This window comes from Pyxicephalus adspersus, chromosome 4 (genome assembly GCF_032062135.1).
Source record: "Pyxicephalus adspersus chromosome 4, UCB_Pads_2.0, whole genome shotgun sequence".
NCBI lineage: Eukaryota > Metazoa > Chordata > Amphibia > Anura > Pyxicephalidae > Pyxicephalus > Pyxicephalus adspersus.
In genome coordinates this window covers 12512419-12529100 of record NC_092861.1, presented here as the reverse complement: position 1 = coordinate 12529100, position 16682 = coordinate 12512419, and the positions used below count along the sequence as shown (strand labels likewise).

General features: G+C 37.7%; 1 protein-coding gene across 1 annotated transcript in view; it reads left to right on the top strand.

Annotated features, from left to right (window-relative positions):
• Positions 1-1641: 1641 nt before the first annotated feature.
• CLIC5 (chloride intracellular channel 5) overlaps positions 1642-16682 on the top strand; it is a 69261-nt gene continuing 54220 nt past the window's right edge. Inside the window, exon 1 of the mRNA XM_072407414.1 lies at positions 1642-2188. Coding sequence (XP_072263515.1) covers positions 1790-2188 — 399 coding nt within the window. The 5' untranslated portion in view covers positions 1642-1789. The remainder of the gene's footprint in view (positions 2189-16682) is intronic.

Sequence of the window (16682 nt, the reverse complement as noted above, 5' to 3'; positions counted from 1 at the left end):
GTTTCAAACATTTTTTATATTCATATTATCTACTAGAACCCCTGTTCGGACATATTTCTGTAAGTTACAGGTCTACAATTTAAAAAAAATTTTCATGAAAAACAGTAGATCACTTTTGGTACAGAAATCTAGACCTCAGTGTAACGCTTAGGTGGTTAATATCAAACTTGTAAAGACTTTATTCCAATACATAGTTTGAAGTAATCTGCAAACACAGAAATTGTACTTTTAATCCTAAAATCTACATGATTTATAAATATGGTACAAAGTGAGATAGAAGTCAGATAAATCATTACCAACTTAAACCATTCTGAGTATGAATCATTAATCACTGCTTTCTGTATTTGCCCTTTAGGTCAGTTCTCTATCCATTTACATACTGATTTTTTCATCTATAGATATTTACTTACACACTACACAGCATTTTATGGTAAAATGTTGGAATACTGTTAAGAACAGGATCATTTGCTTGTGTATTATAAAACAATTGTGTCTTTTCAGAAGTATTTAGAAAAAGCTACAGTAGCAGTTAGGTATGAATACATTCATGTGTCAAAGGTAAAATGTGTCTAATGTGATGCCAAATGAATGCAACCTACGATATGAATACAATACAATATAAACAAGTCTATACAATCAAACATGGTCATGAATACAGAAATCATGAATGAAAACAATATACTAATACAACACAAGAATATTGTTCCAGCCTCCTTTGCAACCCCAAACTCCAAAGATAGCTTCATTTCAAATATGACTGATTCTCTTTCTGAACGTGAATTTATCATAAAGAAATTTTTTTTTACTTTTTTAAACTTTACATGCAAGTGGCAGCAATGTGGTACATCTAAAACAATGATTGCAATATTTAAGGTTGGAAAAACTGTGTAAAATTGGAACCGCTTTGATTGTGAAAATGTGGTTTTGTGTCTGTAGAAGAGCAACCAGACCTCTATACCAAGTTCTAACCCACAAGGGAGAAGATATGCTTTAAGAAATGCACCTTGGCATGCAAAACAAAACACATACACAAACAAAAACAGTCACATTTGACACTAAAACGAAGATTTTTGTTTTGTTATTATGTTAATGAACGCAAAATAGAATGGTTTAAATGATTTCTTTATATGATAACTTGATAGGTTCAAGAATTATAATTTTTTGGGGTATAAACAGATATAAAAAATAGTTTCCAAATCTTTTTAACAGTAAAATATTAATGTTTTCCTGTAACTGGTTGATGTCCTGATTCAGAATTTGGGGTCTAGCATGCTTGGATATGGTTGAGCTGACAGATATCTGGTAATGAATAACCCTGTGCTGAGTAATGAGCTTTTTAAAGTGGTATTGTATGCATATTGGAACATTTATTGAATCCAAGGTATACGTTATGAGCAGTAATACTTTCACAGCTAGCAAACAATTGCAGCCATAAACAATCTAATTAGGACATACAGGTACATAGCAACTGTTGCAACATGGAATTCTTTTCATTGTTCTGGTGAAATGTATGAGAGGAGCTTCTGTGCTCAGCTTCTCATTCAGCAAAGCAGGCCGCCCCTCCCTTGGGCACAGCTCTGATCTCTGTGCACATTGATCTTTGCAGCTCCTGAGTAAGCTGCTGCTGCTGGTCAATGATTGCTGGATCCCATTTTACACTTCATAGGAGACTGGGATCACTTGTTGCACCTTCTGGGTCACTAACTGCATGAATTCCAGTTGCCATTTGTCATTGTGCAATTGAAACTGATTGCTGAAGGTTCAAATCTGATTGCTTCTAAGCCGCATCATGTCAACCATAGAGGAAGCCGAGCTTATTTATGAAAATGCAATGCCCCAAACGTGGGTGGATGAGGAGAATATCTATTGCATTCCTGATAACCTGGGCTTGAATGCTGAAGATTCTCCGGAAAAACCAAATCTGCAATTGATTATTGGAAAAAGTGAACGCAACAACAGTACATCCCTTTCTCCAGTATCTACAACTCCAACATCTCCTGACACCGCAAGTTCTCCATTCTCACCCACAGCCATCAGCTCCTATCCTACTTCACCCACTTCGCCAAGGGAATATGTGGCACCAATTGGTCTTCACACCCGTGTCTTGGACCCCTCTGGGCAAATCAACACCAATGGGGATGAGGTAGACTATGAGACACAAGAGGATGATATCAGCCTCTATGTCAGGGTAAGTAAAATTGTGTTTTACAAAAACTACAGCGCTCCTAATGCTTGTTTTTGAATTTTTTGTAACTTGAAGGAAAGTGGGTGTTTGGGAAAGAAATCCACAGAATCGGGGCTGCAGCATCATTGTTGATGAGGACATGTTGCTTGTGTATGTCAGAGTACAGTGTTGTAAAGTTATTGTAATAGTAGGTAAAAACCAGAAACATTCCTGAACCAGAGCAGTCCTGGAAAAGGGACTTTATCTTAACCATAAAACATTCCCATGCCACAACTGTAACCTTAACCCAGCTTTCTAATACAAACCCTTAACACAATTCCTTAGCGCTAACCTTGAGCCCCCAACTGAAAATCCACTCCCCCCACAGAACTCTAAACCCAGGCTCATAACACCCATAAATCCAACCTTGTACCACTATCCCTGATACCCAACCACATAAAACTAACCTCTAAACCTAACCTTTAACCTATACCTAAATGCAACCTCCTAACGTTAACTCTAAATGTAGACCCCCTAACAATAACCCCTCAAACAAAACTAAACCCAACCTAATAGCATCAACCCATATACCCAACCTCATAGTACTAACCCATATACCCAACCTCATAGCATCAACCCACATACCCAACCTCATAGCACTAACCCATATATCCAACCTCAAAGCACTATTCCATATACCCAACCTCATACCACTAACCCAACTACCCAACCTTATAGCACTAACCCATATACCCAACCTCATAGCATCAACCCACATACCCAACCTCATAGCACTAACTCATATACTCAACCTCATAGCACTAACCCATATACCCAACATCATAGCACTAACCCATATACCCAACATCATAGCACTAACCCATATACCCAACATCATAGCACTAACCCATATACCCAACCTCATAGCATCAACCCACATACCCAACCTCATAGCACTAACCCACATATCCAACCTCATAGCACTATTTCATATACCCAACCTCATAGCACTAACTTATATACCCAACCTCATAGCACTAACCCATATACCCAACCTCATAGCATCAACCCATTTACCCAACATCATAGCACTAACCGATATACCCAACCTCATAGCATCAACCCACATACCTAGCCTCATAGCACTAACCCATATACCCAACCTCATAGCACTATTTCATATACCCAACCTCATAGCACTAACTTACGGTATATACCCAACCTCATAGCATAGCACTATTTCATATACCCAACCTCATAGCACTAACTTACGGTATATACCCAACCTCATAGCACTAACCCATATACCCAACCTCATAGCACTAACCCATATACCCAACATCATAGCACTAACCCATATACCCAGCCTCATAGCACTATTCCATATACCCAACCACATAGCACAAACCCATATACCCAACCTCATAACACCAACTCATATACCCAACCTTATAGCATCAACCTACTTACCCAACCTCATAGCACTAACCCATATACCCATCCTCATAGCACTAACCCATATACCCATCCTCATAGCATCAACCCACTTATTCAACCTCATAGCACTAACCCATATACCCAACGTCATAGCGCTCACCCATATATCCAACCTCATAACACCAACCCATATACCCAACCTCATAGCACTAACCCATATACCCAACCTCCTAACACTGACCCCTATACCCAACCTCCTAACATTAACCTCTGTATCAAACCTCCTAACAGTACCCATATACTGTTAACCATAACCCATATACCCAACCTACTAACACTATTGTGTACAATGGACTATGCCCAGTTTCCTAATACTAGCCTCAAAACCCAGCCTCCTAATACTACCCTATATTCACAACCTCAGATCACCCAGCCTGCTAAAACTAACCCCTATGCCCAACCTCCTAACACTAACACATTTACTCAACTTACTAACACTAACCCCTATACCCAACCTTCTAACACTATCTCCTATACACAATTTTCTAACCTATATACCCAGCCTCCCAGAATCATTTAAATTTCAAATTTATTTTTATTTAAAATTGTTCCTATTTTTATTGTATTTTTATTATTTGTATTAAACAGGATTTTTATAGTGCCAACATCTTTTGCAGTGCTGTACATTAAATAGGGGTTGCAAATGACAGACGAATACAGACAGTGACATAGGAGGAGAGTACCCTGCCCCGAAGAGCTTACAATCTAGGAGGTGGGGGAAGTATCACACAATAGGAGTCTTGGCATCACTTCACTGTATTTCTGGGACAAAGTCCTTGAGCATCCATGGCAAAAACAGCCAAAAGGTGCCACAACCAGTGAATTACCTATTAGGGATAGGATAGAGGTCCTCATCACGCTGATGCACCCAAGGTGGCCTTTTTTGGCCACCCCTTGGCCTATCTTTGCTTCATTGTACACAACTAAAGCTGCGTACACACGTGCAATTCTTGTCGTTGGAAAGGATCTTCCACGATCCTTTCCAACGACAAAGGACTACACGATGCATGAACGAGTGCTGTACATACAACACCGTTCTGCTCTATGAAGAGGGGAGGGGGAGAACGACGGAGCGGCACCCTGCTGCGCGCTCTCCCCCTTCCCTTGCATTAGGATCGCTCGTTGTTCATCGCTCGTGGATCCGCCAGGACGGATCCACGGACGATGAACGACGCCGACTGTACACACGCCAGATTCTCGCCCGATATCTGGCCGATGCCGATCGGGTGAGAAAAATCTGACGTGTGTACGCAGCTTAATTCACCTGTATATAATGTATATTGAAATTCAACAAATACCTCTATTGAATGTAATCTGCATGGAAATGTAATTAGTAAACCCTGCATTCAAAATGTTATGCTTGTTTTGGGTCTTCTTTTTATTAAAAAGTATTTGTTCCCCCTTAACTGTGTGGTGACATGCAGATAATGAGTGGTGGGTGTGTGGATTATTTTAGGATGACTGCTTGGGTCATGGACTGGAGAATGGAGAGCACACAATGTACAAATCTTTGGCACAATGGACAACCACATGTGCCAGACAAAGATGCCAGTCGTCGTCCCACACAAAGAGAGCTTTCTTTCATTAGTTAGGTCCTGATCAGCTTTAAATTATATTTCTTATAATCACTATATTATAATAGAACTCATTAGAAAACATTAGTTTATATGGAATTGTTATATCTTCCTGTATGTTGTGCCTTACAATTGGAGGACTGTAGTTCTAAATCCAAGCTACTAGAGCAGGATCTATTAAAGAGATTGTCTCTTTCTAAATGACCATCAATGTCACAAGTGGGTAACTAAATTGCCACAGTACAGTAAAGAAGGTAGATCAATTGCATTGATATCCTCTAACTTTCTAATAAAGTGTAACTGTTAAAATAAAAAAGGACAGCTAAAATCCACCAGAACTGTCCTGTTTTTTTCCTTTGTCCCAGTGCTGCCATCTTCTTCCTTCTTCTGCCTACGCCACCCGGTCTCGCACTGCGCAGGCGTAAGATCAGTTAATGTATCCTGCTGTAAATGGAAAAAAAGAGTGCCCATCTCACTGCATTTGTTTTTTTTAATGGCTGAAAAAGCTCTTTCTGCACATTTCTGATCTCAGGTATGTGCAGAAGGAGCAGGGATATGTGGTGTAAGAATCCCAAGAGGGTCTACACTTCTATTTAGTCTTTACCACAAGGGTGCGGGCTTTTTTTTTTTTTTAAATAAAAAAACGCAAATAGAGGTTGACATTAAAAAATCCGACAACCTCCGGACCTGAGGATTTTTGAAAATTCCGGATTTTTTTTTTTTTATACCTACCTCCACTGACAGGCTGGCCTTCCTCTCGCAGCACCCACGGACATCTGGCACAGTTCCAGAGAGCAGGCATCAGGGACGTCTCAATGTGTATTTTAGTTTAGCAAGCAAGGCCTAACAGCTGTTTCTGCAGAACAGCGTCATGAAAACATTAGTGGTCAAACAGTGTACTGCAGTCCCTGTATTGTAAATGCGACCTGAAATTCATGCCAGGAACCTTGAAGCATCCGGATTATCGATGGCCTGATTTTCAATTGTCAACCTGTAAAAAAAAAAAAAAAAAAAGCAATCTAATCCTACAATTTTTTTATACAAAATAAAAACAAGAAAGTTTTTGCAGTAGGTAAACTTTATCCTGTAAAGCCTAATCATGCCAACACTTGAACTAAAGTGTCCACCCAATAAATGATTGTTTTGCCATTTCCAAATAATACCAGGTTGGTGCTGCATAGAAAGAAGCCAAATGCATCTGTCAATAAACTGATATCAGAAGCATCTTGAACTAATATCAAATGTAATTGAAATGCAAATACTGAAAGCACAATAAATTTGCCCTTCTACACAAGCCCTTAGTCCATACACTCATTGCATCTGCAGGATGTGCTTCAGGTTTTTCGACTAATATCACATTTTACAGCATGTGTACACCCTGAAAGCTGTTTTTTTCTATCTGCCTATATGTTGCCTTTCGTGCACCCACCCGATTAAAGTTCTGCTTAAATTTTTCAATAAAACTTTATAGTTTTATTTTAAAATACACATCCTATTTTTAGAATAATATCATCATAATTCATAGTTATGAAATAAACTCAACGCACACAGATGGGACCATTCTTGACACTCTACACCAGAGGACCCCAACCTCCGGACATGGACCGTGTCTCCCAGGCTCAGACCTGCGATGGGAGAGTGGTCAGGTTCTGGCATCATTACGTCACTTTGTGGGAAGTTTCTTCCCCTTTGAGTACATGAGCACATGCGCGGTCTGGAGTCCATGCATTTAGTGGTCTGCAAGCTCCTAAAGGTTGGGGACCTCTGCTCTACACTGAAATCGAAGTTCTCCAACTGCAAACTTTGGCACATGGGAGACCAAGGGCAGGCTATATACAAATACTAAAAAGTCAGTATTTATACAGGACCTTGTGGACACTCAGTGATGAAGGGCTTGAGCATCAATTCTATTTCCTAAGGGTTATACCTTGTTTGGGATGCATTCTGCATGCCACTCACCAGTCCCAAATTATATTTGAAACTCCCAGGAAAATAAATGTAACTATTCTATTAATAAGCAGGGGTGAACAAGTTTGGAAACTTTCCATTTGTCAAAGCTGGTCCTATTACCTCCTATTCTATGTTAGCTTATGCTTCAGAACTTCTAAGAACTAACATCCCATTTAGAATGTGCGGGTGTGGTTGTGTACTTCAGTCCCTTTCTATGCTTCAAACAAAGCTCAGCAATAAATAGTTTTCCTGATTATCTGAAAATGAACAAAGTCCAAGTACGAATTACACTGACCTAAGAAGTGCGGCATTAATTTGCAGTTTTTTTTGTTGTTGTTGCCAAATGAAACCATTAGAAACAAGTTTGAAAGGCAATATGATTGCATGGATTTCCCATAAGTCCTTTTTTTGGACTTAAATCCTCTTTCAAAGTTTTCTGTGTGTCATATAGGTCTGACGTCTAATATCCTTAAATGTGTTGTCAGGGCATTGAAATCTGCTCCTATTCTTCATCTGGCAGTGGCCATGGTGCATTATTCCTTCTCCCTTTACCATATCATACAGAAGGACTTGACATTATAGGAAGGACCCCAGAGATATCACCAAAATGGTGTTTCAAGGCCATGGCTGGTAATTATAGAACTGATGCTGATAATATAAAGATTTATTTATAGTGATTATTTTTTGGATTGTTTAGGGAAGAATTACATCTTCTCCCACTTTATGCTGCATGTGCCCCTTTAGGCTGGTTGGTCTTTGTAAATCTTTGTAAAATGAGTGCAAAATCCCTCGTAGACAATCGTAACAAGAACAGGTTGGTAGATTCACGCTTCCTATTTACTCTTGTAAAATTTTGGATTTCCCATTACCTTCTGTCTTTGTGATAATAGTCACCAAGACACATAGAAATGGTGAATCCCCCTAGCTGGGACACAAACTCAGCAATATGACAAGGTGTCCAACCGATCCCTACTCCACTGAAACCATGAAAAATGGAGCTTTACATACATTTCTTTCCTAGAAAACATGGCAGACTTGCTGTTGGAAGGGTAAATGTTGGCCACATTACACAACTCCCTATTATAACAAGCAATGATTGAATGAAATCTGGAGTATTATTTGCTGTTGTGGGACCAACATTATAGACAGTTACAGTTTCCATCCAATAAATGACTGATTTGCTGTTTCTTTAAATAAGCAGGTTAGAAGAAGGTCAAACGGATTGGAAGGAAGTTAACTGCAGGTCAAATACAACTTTAGGTGAACTGTCAGTGGTCTCAGAAGCTGATGATAATAAACTCCTATACTGCGTCTGCTGATGTCATTCAGTTTTTCAGACCAATATTGTATTTTACAGCATACACATGCCATTAATCAAACATATTATAATAAAGACTTTCACCTTTGTTTCTTTTTATCTCGCTACTAAAGCATTTACCTGAACCTCACGTATGCAATTTAATTTATCTATAGACATACTGACATCCTGTGACTCGAGTATTTGTATTTTTACACGTTTGTGGTTTCGTCAAACTTTTTAAAGTTCCTGAACATGTGCACAATTTGTCATTTTCAGGCTTCAAAAGAGTGTGATTTACAGGGCAGGAAATAGAGCAAAATTGATTTGTGAGGCTTCTGGAAGCTCTGCCAAAAGAAAAAGGCTCAGCAACTTTCCCAAAAATTGAACTAAGAATACAATGATACAGGGGCAGACAAGGGGAGGTGCAAAGTGTATCACTGCACAGGGGACCCCATGTCATTTCTGCACAGGGGCCCACTGCTAGCTATGTATGCCATTGCTGCGGTAGAAGGCTGGCACCTGGTGGCACTGGCAGACAGAGTACTCATGAACAGATATAGGACAGAAACTACATTTGGAGCTGTCTTTGGTCTCCTTCTTCCCCAAGCCTTTTGCAAATAAACCCACCAAAACCGTATACATGTCTGTTTAGAGTAAGTTTTTTCCCAAGCATGTTTAAATCAGATTAATAATTTAAATCAGATTTTTTAATCAGATCAATACCTCCACAAGACCTCTATTCATATCATCACCCTTTTGGTAAAATAATACTTTCTGAGGTTAGTTTAAAACGCACAACTAGTTTGGGATTCTGTCCTGATGTCATGATCTTAGCCTCGTATTAAAAACACTGTACTTTCTGTACATATTAAGTTCTTGCACCCTTCTTTAATATTTGAATGTGTTATATTCTTCCGATTTTTCACAATTGTTGTTGCTCATCCCTAGACTGGATGTATCTTATCAAGATATTTTTGTAAGTGAGGTCAGAAGAACTAGAAAAGAGTATGTCCTTTATTCTGCTAGTAGTCCCTCCAGTGATGCCAGGACCTCCTTTGGGTGATCTATCTAGTGATGGGCCCAGAATTCCATCTAGATATAGTAAAGAGTATATCTTTCCTCCGTCTGGTGAATCCTCAGGGGATGTTCCTGGAATTCTATCTATATAGGAGAACTAGAACCTCCTTCCTCCTGCTGGTGAACCCTCTATTGATGCCCCCCCAAGATTTTCATCTATATAATGATATACAAACCTTCTCCCTCCTGCTGGTGATCCCTCTAGTGATGCATTCCAGAATTCTATCTATATACTGTAGAGGAAAGAGTTTGTAATTTTGGTATATTTTTTTTATACCCCCCCCCCAGAATTCTATCTATCTAGTGATATCAGGATTTCATTCACCCTGCTGGTGATCCCTCCAGTGAAGGTCTCCAGAATTTTATCAATATAGTGGAATCAGAACCTCCTTCCTCCTGCTGGTGATCCTTATGGTGATGTCCCTCAGAATTCCAAAGTAATAAACATCCTAAATTGTTTTCTTCTGGCCAGCACAGTACGCCCAGTATTGAACTCTATTGAATTTTTTTTTTTTTTGCCTGTATGCAATATTTGGCAATAGGAAACATTAAACTGAAGTTTTGTTGCACCTACCAAGGAGAAAATGTGTGCGTCTTTGTATCCTCACACTGTTTACTTACATGAGGTCTGAATAATACAAATAAAAATGTATTATCAATTGACTATCAAACAATACAAATGAAACTAACAATGTAATTCAAACAAGTCTTAACTTGTGCATGTCAACCCCAGCAAGGATCTGGGTGTAGTTTTCATTCACTGGAAGAAGCACCAAGGCCATTCTAAATACTGCCCTCAGAACCATAGAAAAGAACCAATTCTCAGCATTGATTATGAAAATGTAAAGTTTTTCTTTCTTCTAATTTAAGATAAATTTTACATTTTGCAAATTATATATTTAATATGTATATTGTCAGGCCATAGTTGTCATGTTACTGAAAAAAGGTCAGTTGTTAATAGAGATCAATAACTGAGTACAGTACGAAAGCAAATAGTTTTTGCTGATCTCTCAGTTTTGAAAACACAGCAGTCTCTGTACATCTTCTTATTAAACACATGGTCTTGGACTGCCAAAACCTTGGTTCTTTAAAAAATCTTCCCCCCAACCCTCGTAGTTCCAATCAGGGTAAAGACACAGGAGATAAGAAACCCACAAACCCCTCTATAAACTTTTGGGATTTATAATTAAAGCGTACCTAAACTCAGAATTTTTTTCTTTACATACAAGGGTAGACAACTCTTTTATTTTAAGTAAAAATTTTGTTTGCTAGTGTTTTTTTAAAGTGCAACGCCCTACGTCAAGCATCCCGTCAATAGGCTCGTCAGTAGGGTAAAAAATTGCCGGAAGAAGAACACGGAAGAAGAGAGGAGAAGATGACGGCACCTGGTGCACCATCTGCGCTGGACCAAAGACAGATACCAGGACGACACGGGACCCGATGGAAGAAACCTCCCGACGGATAGGTGCGTGATTTTTTGGGGGGTTTACTTCCGCTTTAAGGTTTGCCCTGGATTTGCCCTGGGTTTCCACCTGGCACAATTTTAGAAGCACTGGTTAAGATACACATGCATCCAGCCCCTTGTCTATTGTAGGCATGATCAACTATCAAATGCATCCAAAGAGGTTTTGAATCGGTGCCCTGGTTCAGACACGGTAACTGGAGGATGCATGCTGCTTCTTGGAGAATATTGGGATATAAGTCAATGATTGACCTGGCATGATAAGGTAAATAACTATTAAATTAGATCTAAACCCTAACTAACCCTTCAGCATCCAACACTCCTATCGGTGCCTTGTAAATATTATGGTTCTCTGGCATGAGCTGTGGTGCCATCCAGCGACTCCCTACGCCATGTGTTTACTTAGGATCTGGCAGATTCAACCACAGACAACGTATTGTAAATTCTGGTATTTTATACCACAATACAAGCCCATGAATACACTGCATGTGTAACATATCCGTTTGCAACACTGAAGATCAGAATTTGTGTCTTCAGGCCTTCTAAGCCTACTCATCTTCTAAATATGTATTGCTATATCTACTCTCATGAATACTAAATCAAAATGAGTAAAATAGTAAATAATGAGCTTTGCCCTGGGCCACTAATATGTTAATAAAGTTATTCAAACACCAAGAAAATGACTCCATTACATTCAATTTGAAGGAAAGTGGTCATCATGACGAACAGATCACCATGGCAACACCTGAATTATGGCCTGAATGAGGTGGAAACTTCTTTGTCATCTCTCAGTGCCAAAATGGGTTGCATAAAAGACTTGTTGCAGATTTCTAATTAGGAAAAATTAGGATTTTTTTTCCCCTATGGTAACCAATTACCCAAGTGAAAATTTTGAAAGCTTGTTTATAATATGCATAGGTCATAAAGAAAAGAGATGGTGCAGATTTCATTTTTATAATTGTAGAATTTTTGACATGCAAAGTGCTGTAGCCCTTAGGAATCAATTATAATAAATTGCCAAGCCATGATAACAACTTTATTCTCAATGCTGCTATGAATGCAGCCTGAAAAATGTTGGTCTTGAACAGTAATGCCAACGTAAAAGAGATCAGGGCAAAAGGACTCAAAATGTCATCTGGTAATATATCACAACATTGCGCTTTGTTTAGGGAAAGTGTTTTCTGTACAAGAGGTATTGAATGGAACTATTGGCTTAAGTTATAATTATAAGAACTCCATATACTCAAGTATAAACTGACATTGTTTTCCCCCTCAAATTGCTATTGGAGAAGGAATATTGATTTACTGATATACTTGGGTCACACCAGTAGATGGTGCTGTTACCTCATGTAAAGTGTGTAACAAACACTTGCTCTAGGGGATGTGAGACATACATTTGTTACAAACTTTCCATGGCCACAATAATGTACAATCGTTCATTTAGGAGCAATAAATTATCATAGCCCCTGTTCCTGTTGGAGCAAATTGAACCATGTTTTATAAGGGTTGTCGTTGCCTTCCTCTGGATCAACTGTGAATATATGGTGATATCTGGGATAAGTTGGTTTGTAGTATGTTAATTTCCTTAGTAGTTGAACTTGATCAACTTTTTCTTAACCTGACTAACTATGGTATTATATTCAGCTCAAAAGTACAAAATACTGTAATCTGTAAAAAAAAAAAAAAATAAATAAAAAAAAAAAAAGGCAAAACATGATATACAGACTGAGCCCATGTGGTTTTATTTTTCTCCGTTTAGGAAATATTTAAAGATATTTAAAAATAACCATGAACGTTATAATCTGCAATAAATTTATTGGTATTTCTATGGATTACTGTTTGAAAGTTAGCAGTAATGGCCACATTTTCTGCCTTGGCATTTATTTATATTTGCTCCAAAGCAGTATCCCATATTCACAGGTGAAAATAAGTACCTTGGTTTATATTGAAGTGTTTATAAATATATATATATTTATGTGTGTTTATTTATATGTGTGTATATATATATATATATATATATATATATTGCTGAGAACCATTGTCTGTCTTTTAATCTGAAAGAAGTTTGCTGGGTCCCTTTCTTTATAAATATATTAATTAATTTTCCACCAAAGGTCTTCAAACTTCTATGCTCATGTATGCAAATAACCTCTATCCTGTTGTACATGATATACCCTGGTTTGTATCTCAGTTTGTTTCACTCTGTACAGGGTGGAAAAAGAACTAGTGATGTGTTTCACCTAATAAATTATTTGTTTGTCATATTTGTTGAAGATGTTTTGAGACTTTCCAAGTTGTTTCATTATCAGAATTGATGAAGCAGCTTAAAAGGCTGTGAAACATCTTCAGTATAATTAGAAAAAGACCATGTACACACATCAGATTATTCTCGTCCAATGATCGCCTCAGGGCTGATATCAGCCTAGAATCTGGTGTGTGTACAGCACTTGTGGTCCATCGTTCCGTCATTTGTCCTGGCAGATCGAGGAACAATCGTAATGGAAGGGAAGGGGAGAGAGCACAGTGGGGTGCTGCTCCGTCGCTCTCCCATCTCCATAGAGCAGAATGGTGCTATATGTACAGCGCTCATTCATGCATCATTTAGTCTTTTGGGAAGGATCGTGTAAGATCTTTCCAATGACAATTATTAAACCTGTCCAATAAGTCCAGTTGAATGTGACTAATTACTGCTTGATATACAATGATCTGGATACATGAGAACCTCCACAGATATATATAGACTCTGTCACAATCCCAGTACAAGGGAAGGTAATTGTATTGTATCTGCAGCACATAGTACTGTGATTAGATATTTTATAGATGATTGAGAACAAAACTTCACAAACATTTATAAAGAGATAAGTAATGATAACAGATGTATGACTCACCTTACTACGCTATCAGCCAAGAACAACAATCAATTATTGCAAAACATCTCAGTATAGCTTTATTAACTCAAGGATATCCCTCTGCAACTCTTTATGGTTGTACTAGTATGAATAAAAAGGAAAGCTGCAGCAAAAGTACTTTCTGCTTTTTTTTTCAATTTGTGATTTTTTTTATTATATATTATAACTGTGAATGTATTAGATGTAAAAAAAGCATTGGACTTTCTTTTTGGGGTATAACTGTAAAACAAAGAATGTGATATTGCCAAAACTTCTTCTTTGTGCATGAGTTTTAATTTTCAATGATGTTCTTGCAGCAAATGTTGGAGGAATATTTATAAGTGTATTTGCTTTATAAAGATGTTGTATATGTATGTAATAAAAAATGTTTTCATTTACCAAAAATCTCCTCTGATCCATTTGATGGTGCCCAGTCCCGCATAACTACCTGCTGGGGTCAGTCGGGGACCCCACAATATCCCATTGTTTTCCTGTATTAATAAATTAATGCTGATGGAAGATCTCACTGCCTCCTCCTGGGAGGATCATTTTAGGAATAGATGGTACTAATGGATTGTTTTTCGGTTTTATACTTGAATATTTTATACTCCATTGTTGACCACTCTGGTTGACAGGTCTGCTGATTATAACTTAATATATTATAGCTTCCCTTTTTTTTCGATTTTCTTCTTTAATTTAACTTACATTTTTTCATATATGTAAAGTCCATTTGGGATTATTGAGTCATTTCTATGTATAGCAGAGATGAACACTTGGTGGTATTAAGGCTTATTATTGTGTTGTATAGGATTTTCCAATGCATATTAGATTATCATGTAATGCCCATTTTCTGCGGATGTTGGATCATCAACTTACAGGTTATAGGGGGGCTCCACTGTGGCCCTTGATTTCAGCAAAGGCCCCACATATATTGTTCAGTATATGTAATGCTGGAAAGGAATGAGGGATTGTGGACATAACAGAGGGAACGGTGACCGCTGGCTGTGGACATGCTGCAATTTAAGTTTGAGGACATGTTAAGACTAAGGGCTAAGTCTAAGGGCTGCAGAACAAATATCAATGAATCACTTAATGGCAGCTTGGACCCCAGGATTTAATAGGGTACCTGTTATCAGGCACTATGTTGGAATAAAATGTTTTTCAGTCAAGAAGGATTTGTACTATTATTTTTGCATACTTTTTCCATCAAATTTGTTTTTTTTAGCATAAGGACTCATATGACTTTAGCAACAGATCAAACTCGCCCTCCAGTGGAACTTTGTTGGTACTGCAACACTTTGATAAACCTATAATATAACTTTATATAAAACTTAAGTAAAACTGTTCATTGGTTGATAATAGTTTGATGCATTTGAGATTTTATTGCAGTTACAGAGCTGATCTAAACATAATATATCTCTATAGTTAACCTTCAATGTTTCAATTGTTACCTATAAATTAAAATGTATACATTTTATTTGTATCATTTATTCTATTTATACTGACACTAAAAGTATCATTCTGCTACAAAGCATTGCTAAAAAAGCATTTAGTATGATGCATTACCTATAGGCCAGTATTATAGTTCCAGGTGAATATGCTGACTCTAATGAATACCTGAGAAATGATGATGCTGTGCTTCTGATGGTAAGAACGAAAAAAGAAATAATGTATGTTAATTATTGTAAAATGTCAAAATGCTGCATTACTGAGTATGCAGGCACTAAATATGAAAATGAAAGGTCTGCTTTAATCTGAAGTTCTATCTAGACCTTTATGCCTAGATGTCTTGCACAAATACTATATGGTGCAATAACACTTTGCACTTGTATATATACTGTGTATATCATTTAATATATATATATATATATATATATATATATAACCTGCCTGCTTACAATATTTAAAGTTTGTTTAGTTCAGTTTATTGTGAAGATATATCTGGTCTATTTTTTTGAAAAGCGAACTCCTGTTAATATATATATATAGTCAAACATTTAGTACAAGCATTCCCAAATATTTGATTTGCTAAGTGTGGATTAGTTTTTCTGTAACATCAGAGTCCATACCTTCTTGATAAACATTGACATGTGACTGTACCTTATCTGTGAGGTTATAAGGATATGTGACATTGTTTGTTGTAGCAATGTTTGTTGTCACACAGATCTTCTCCCGACTATGCTTTTTCTACATAATATATTAATAATAATATCAAATACATGAGATCCAGATCAAAAGAAATGTAGAATATGTTGGAAATTCCTTTATCTAAGAATTAATTTGGGGTTAACTTACTACTTACTCAGAGTTGAGTATCTTCACCTATTGCATGTGTTCACTTTAAATATCCAATCATGTGCTATCAGATGAAATATTTAAACAGGGATTTGCTTTTCAATAAATAGACCAGATAAATTCTTACTCTGTGAGCAGGCAGGTTCTTTGTTTCAGGTTCCTTCGACAAAAAACTTACCTACCTATCACATTTTTTACCTAAATTCACCTCTTTGCTTTGGCGCTGGTATCATCACCTGGTCCTCTTTGTGATTTTTGGCTTGTTTGATTGGCCAGATTGGGATGACATTACAACCGCACATGTGCACAGAGCTTTGGCTCTCAGCATATGGTGCAGGGATAGCGTTCACAAATGAAAGGTGTAAAAGACAGGTTAGGCAGCCAGTGGGTTGAAGGGATGGGCCATGGAACGCACAGATGTGCAGGAAAAGGCCAGGGAACAATGCATAGACCAGTGCACACAACATGCTGTGTG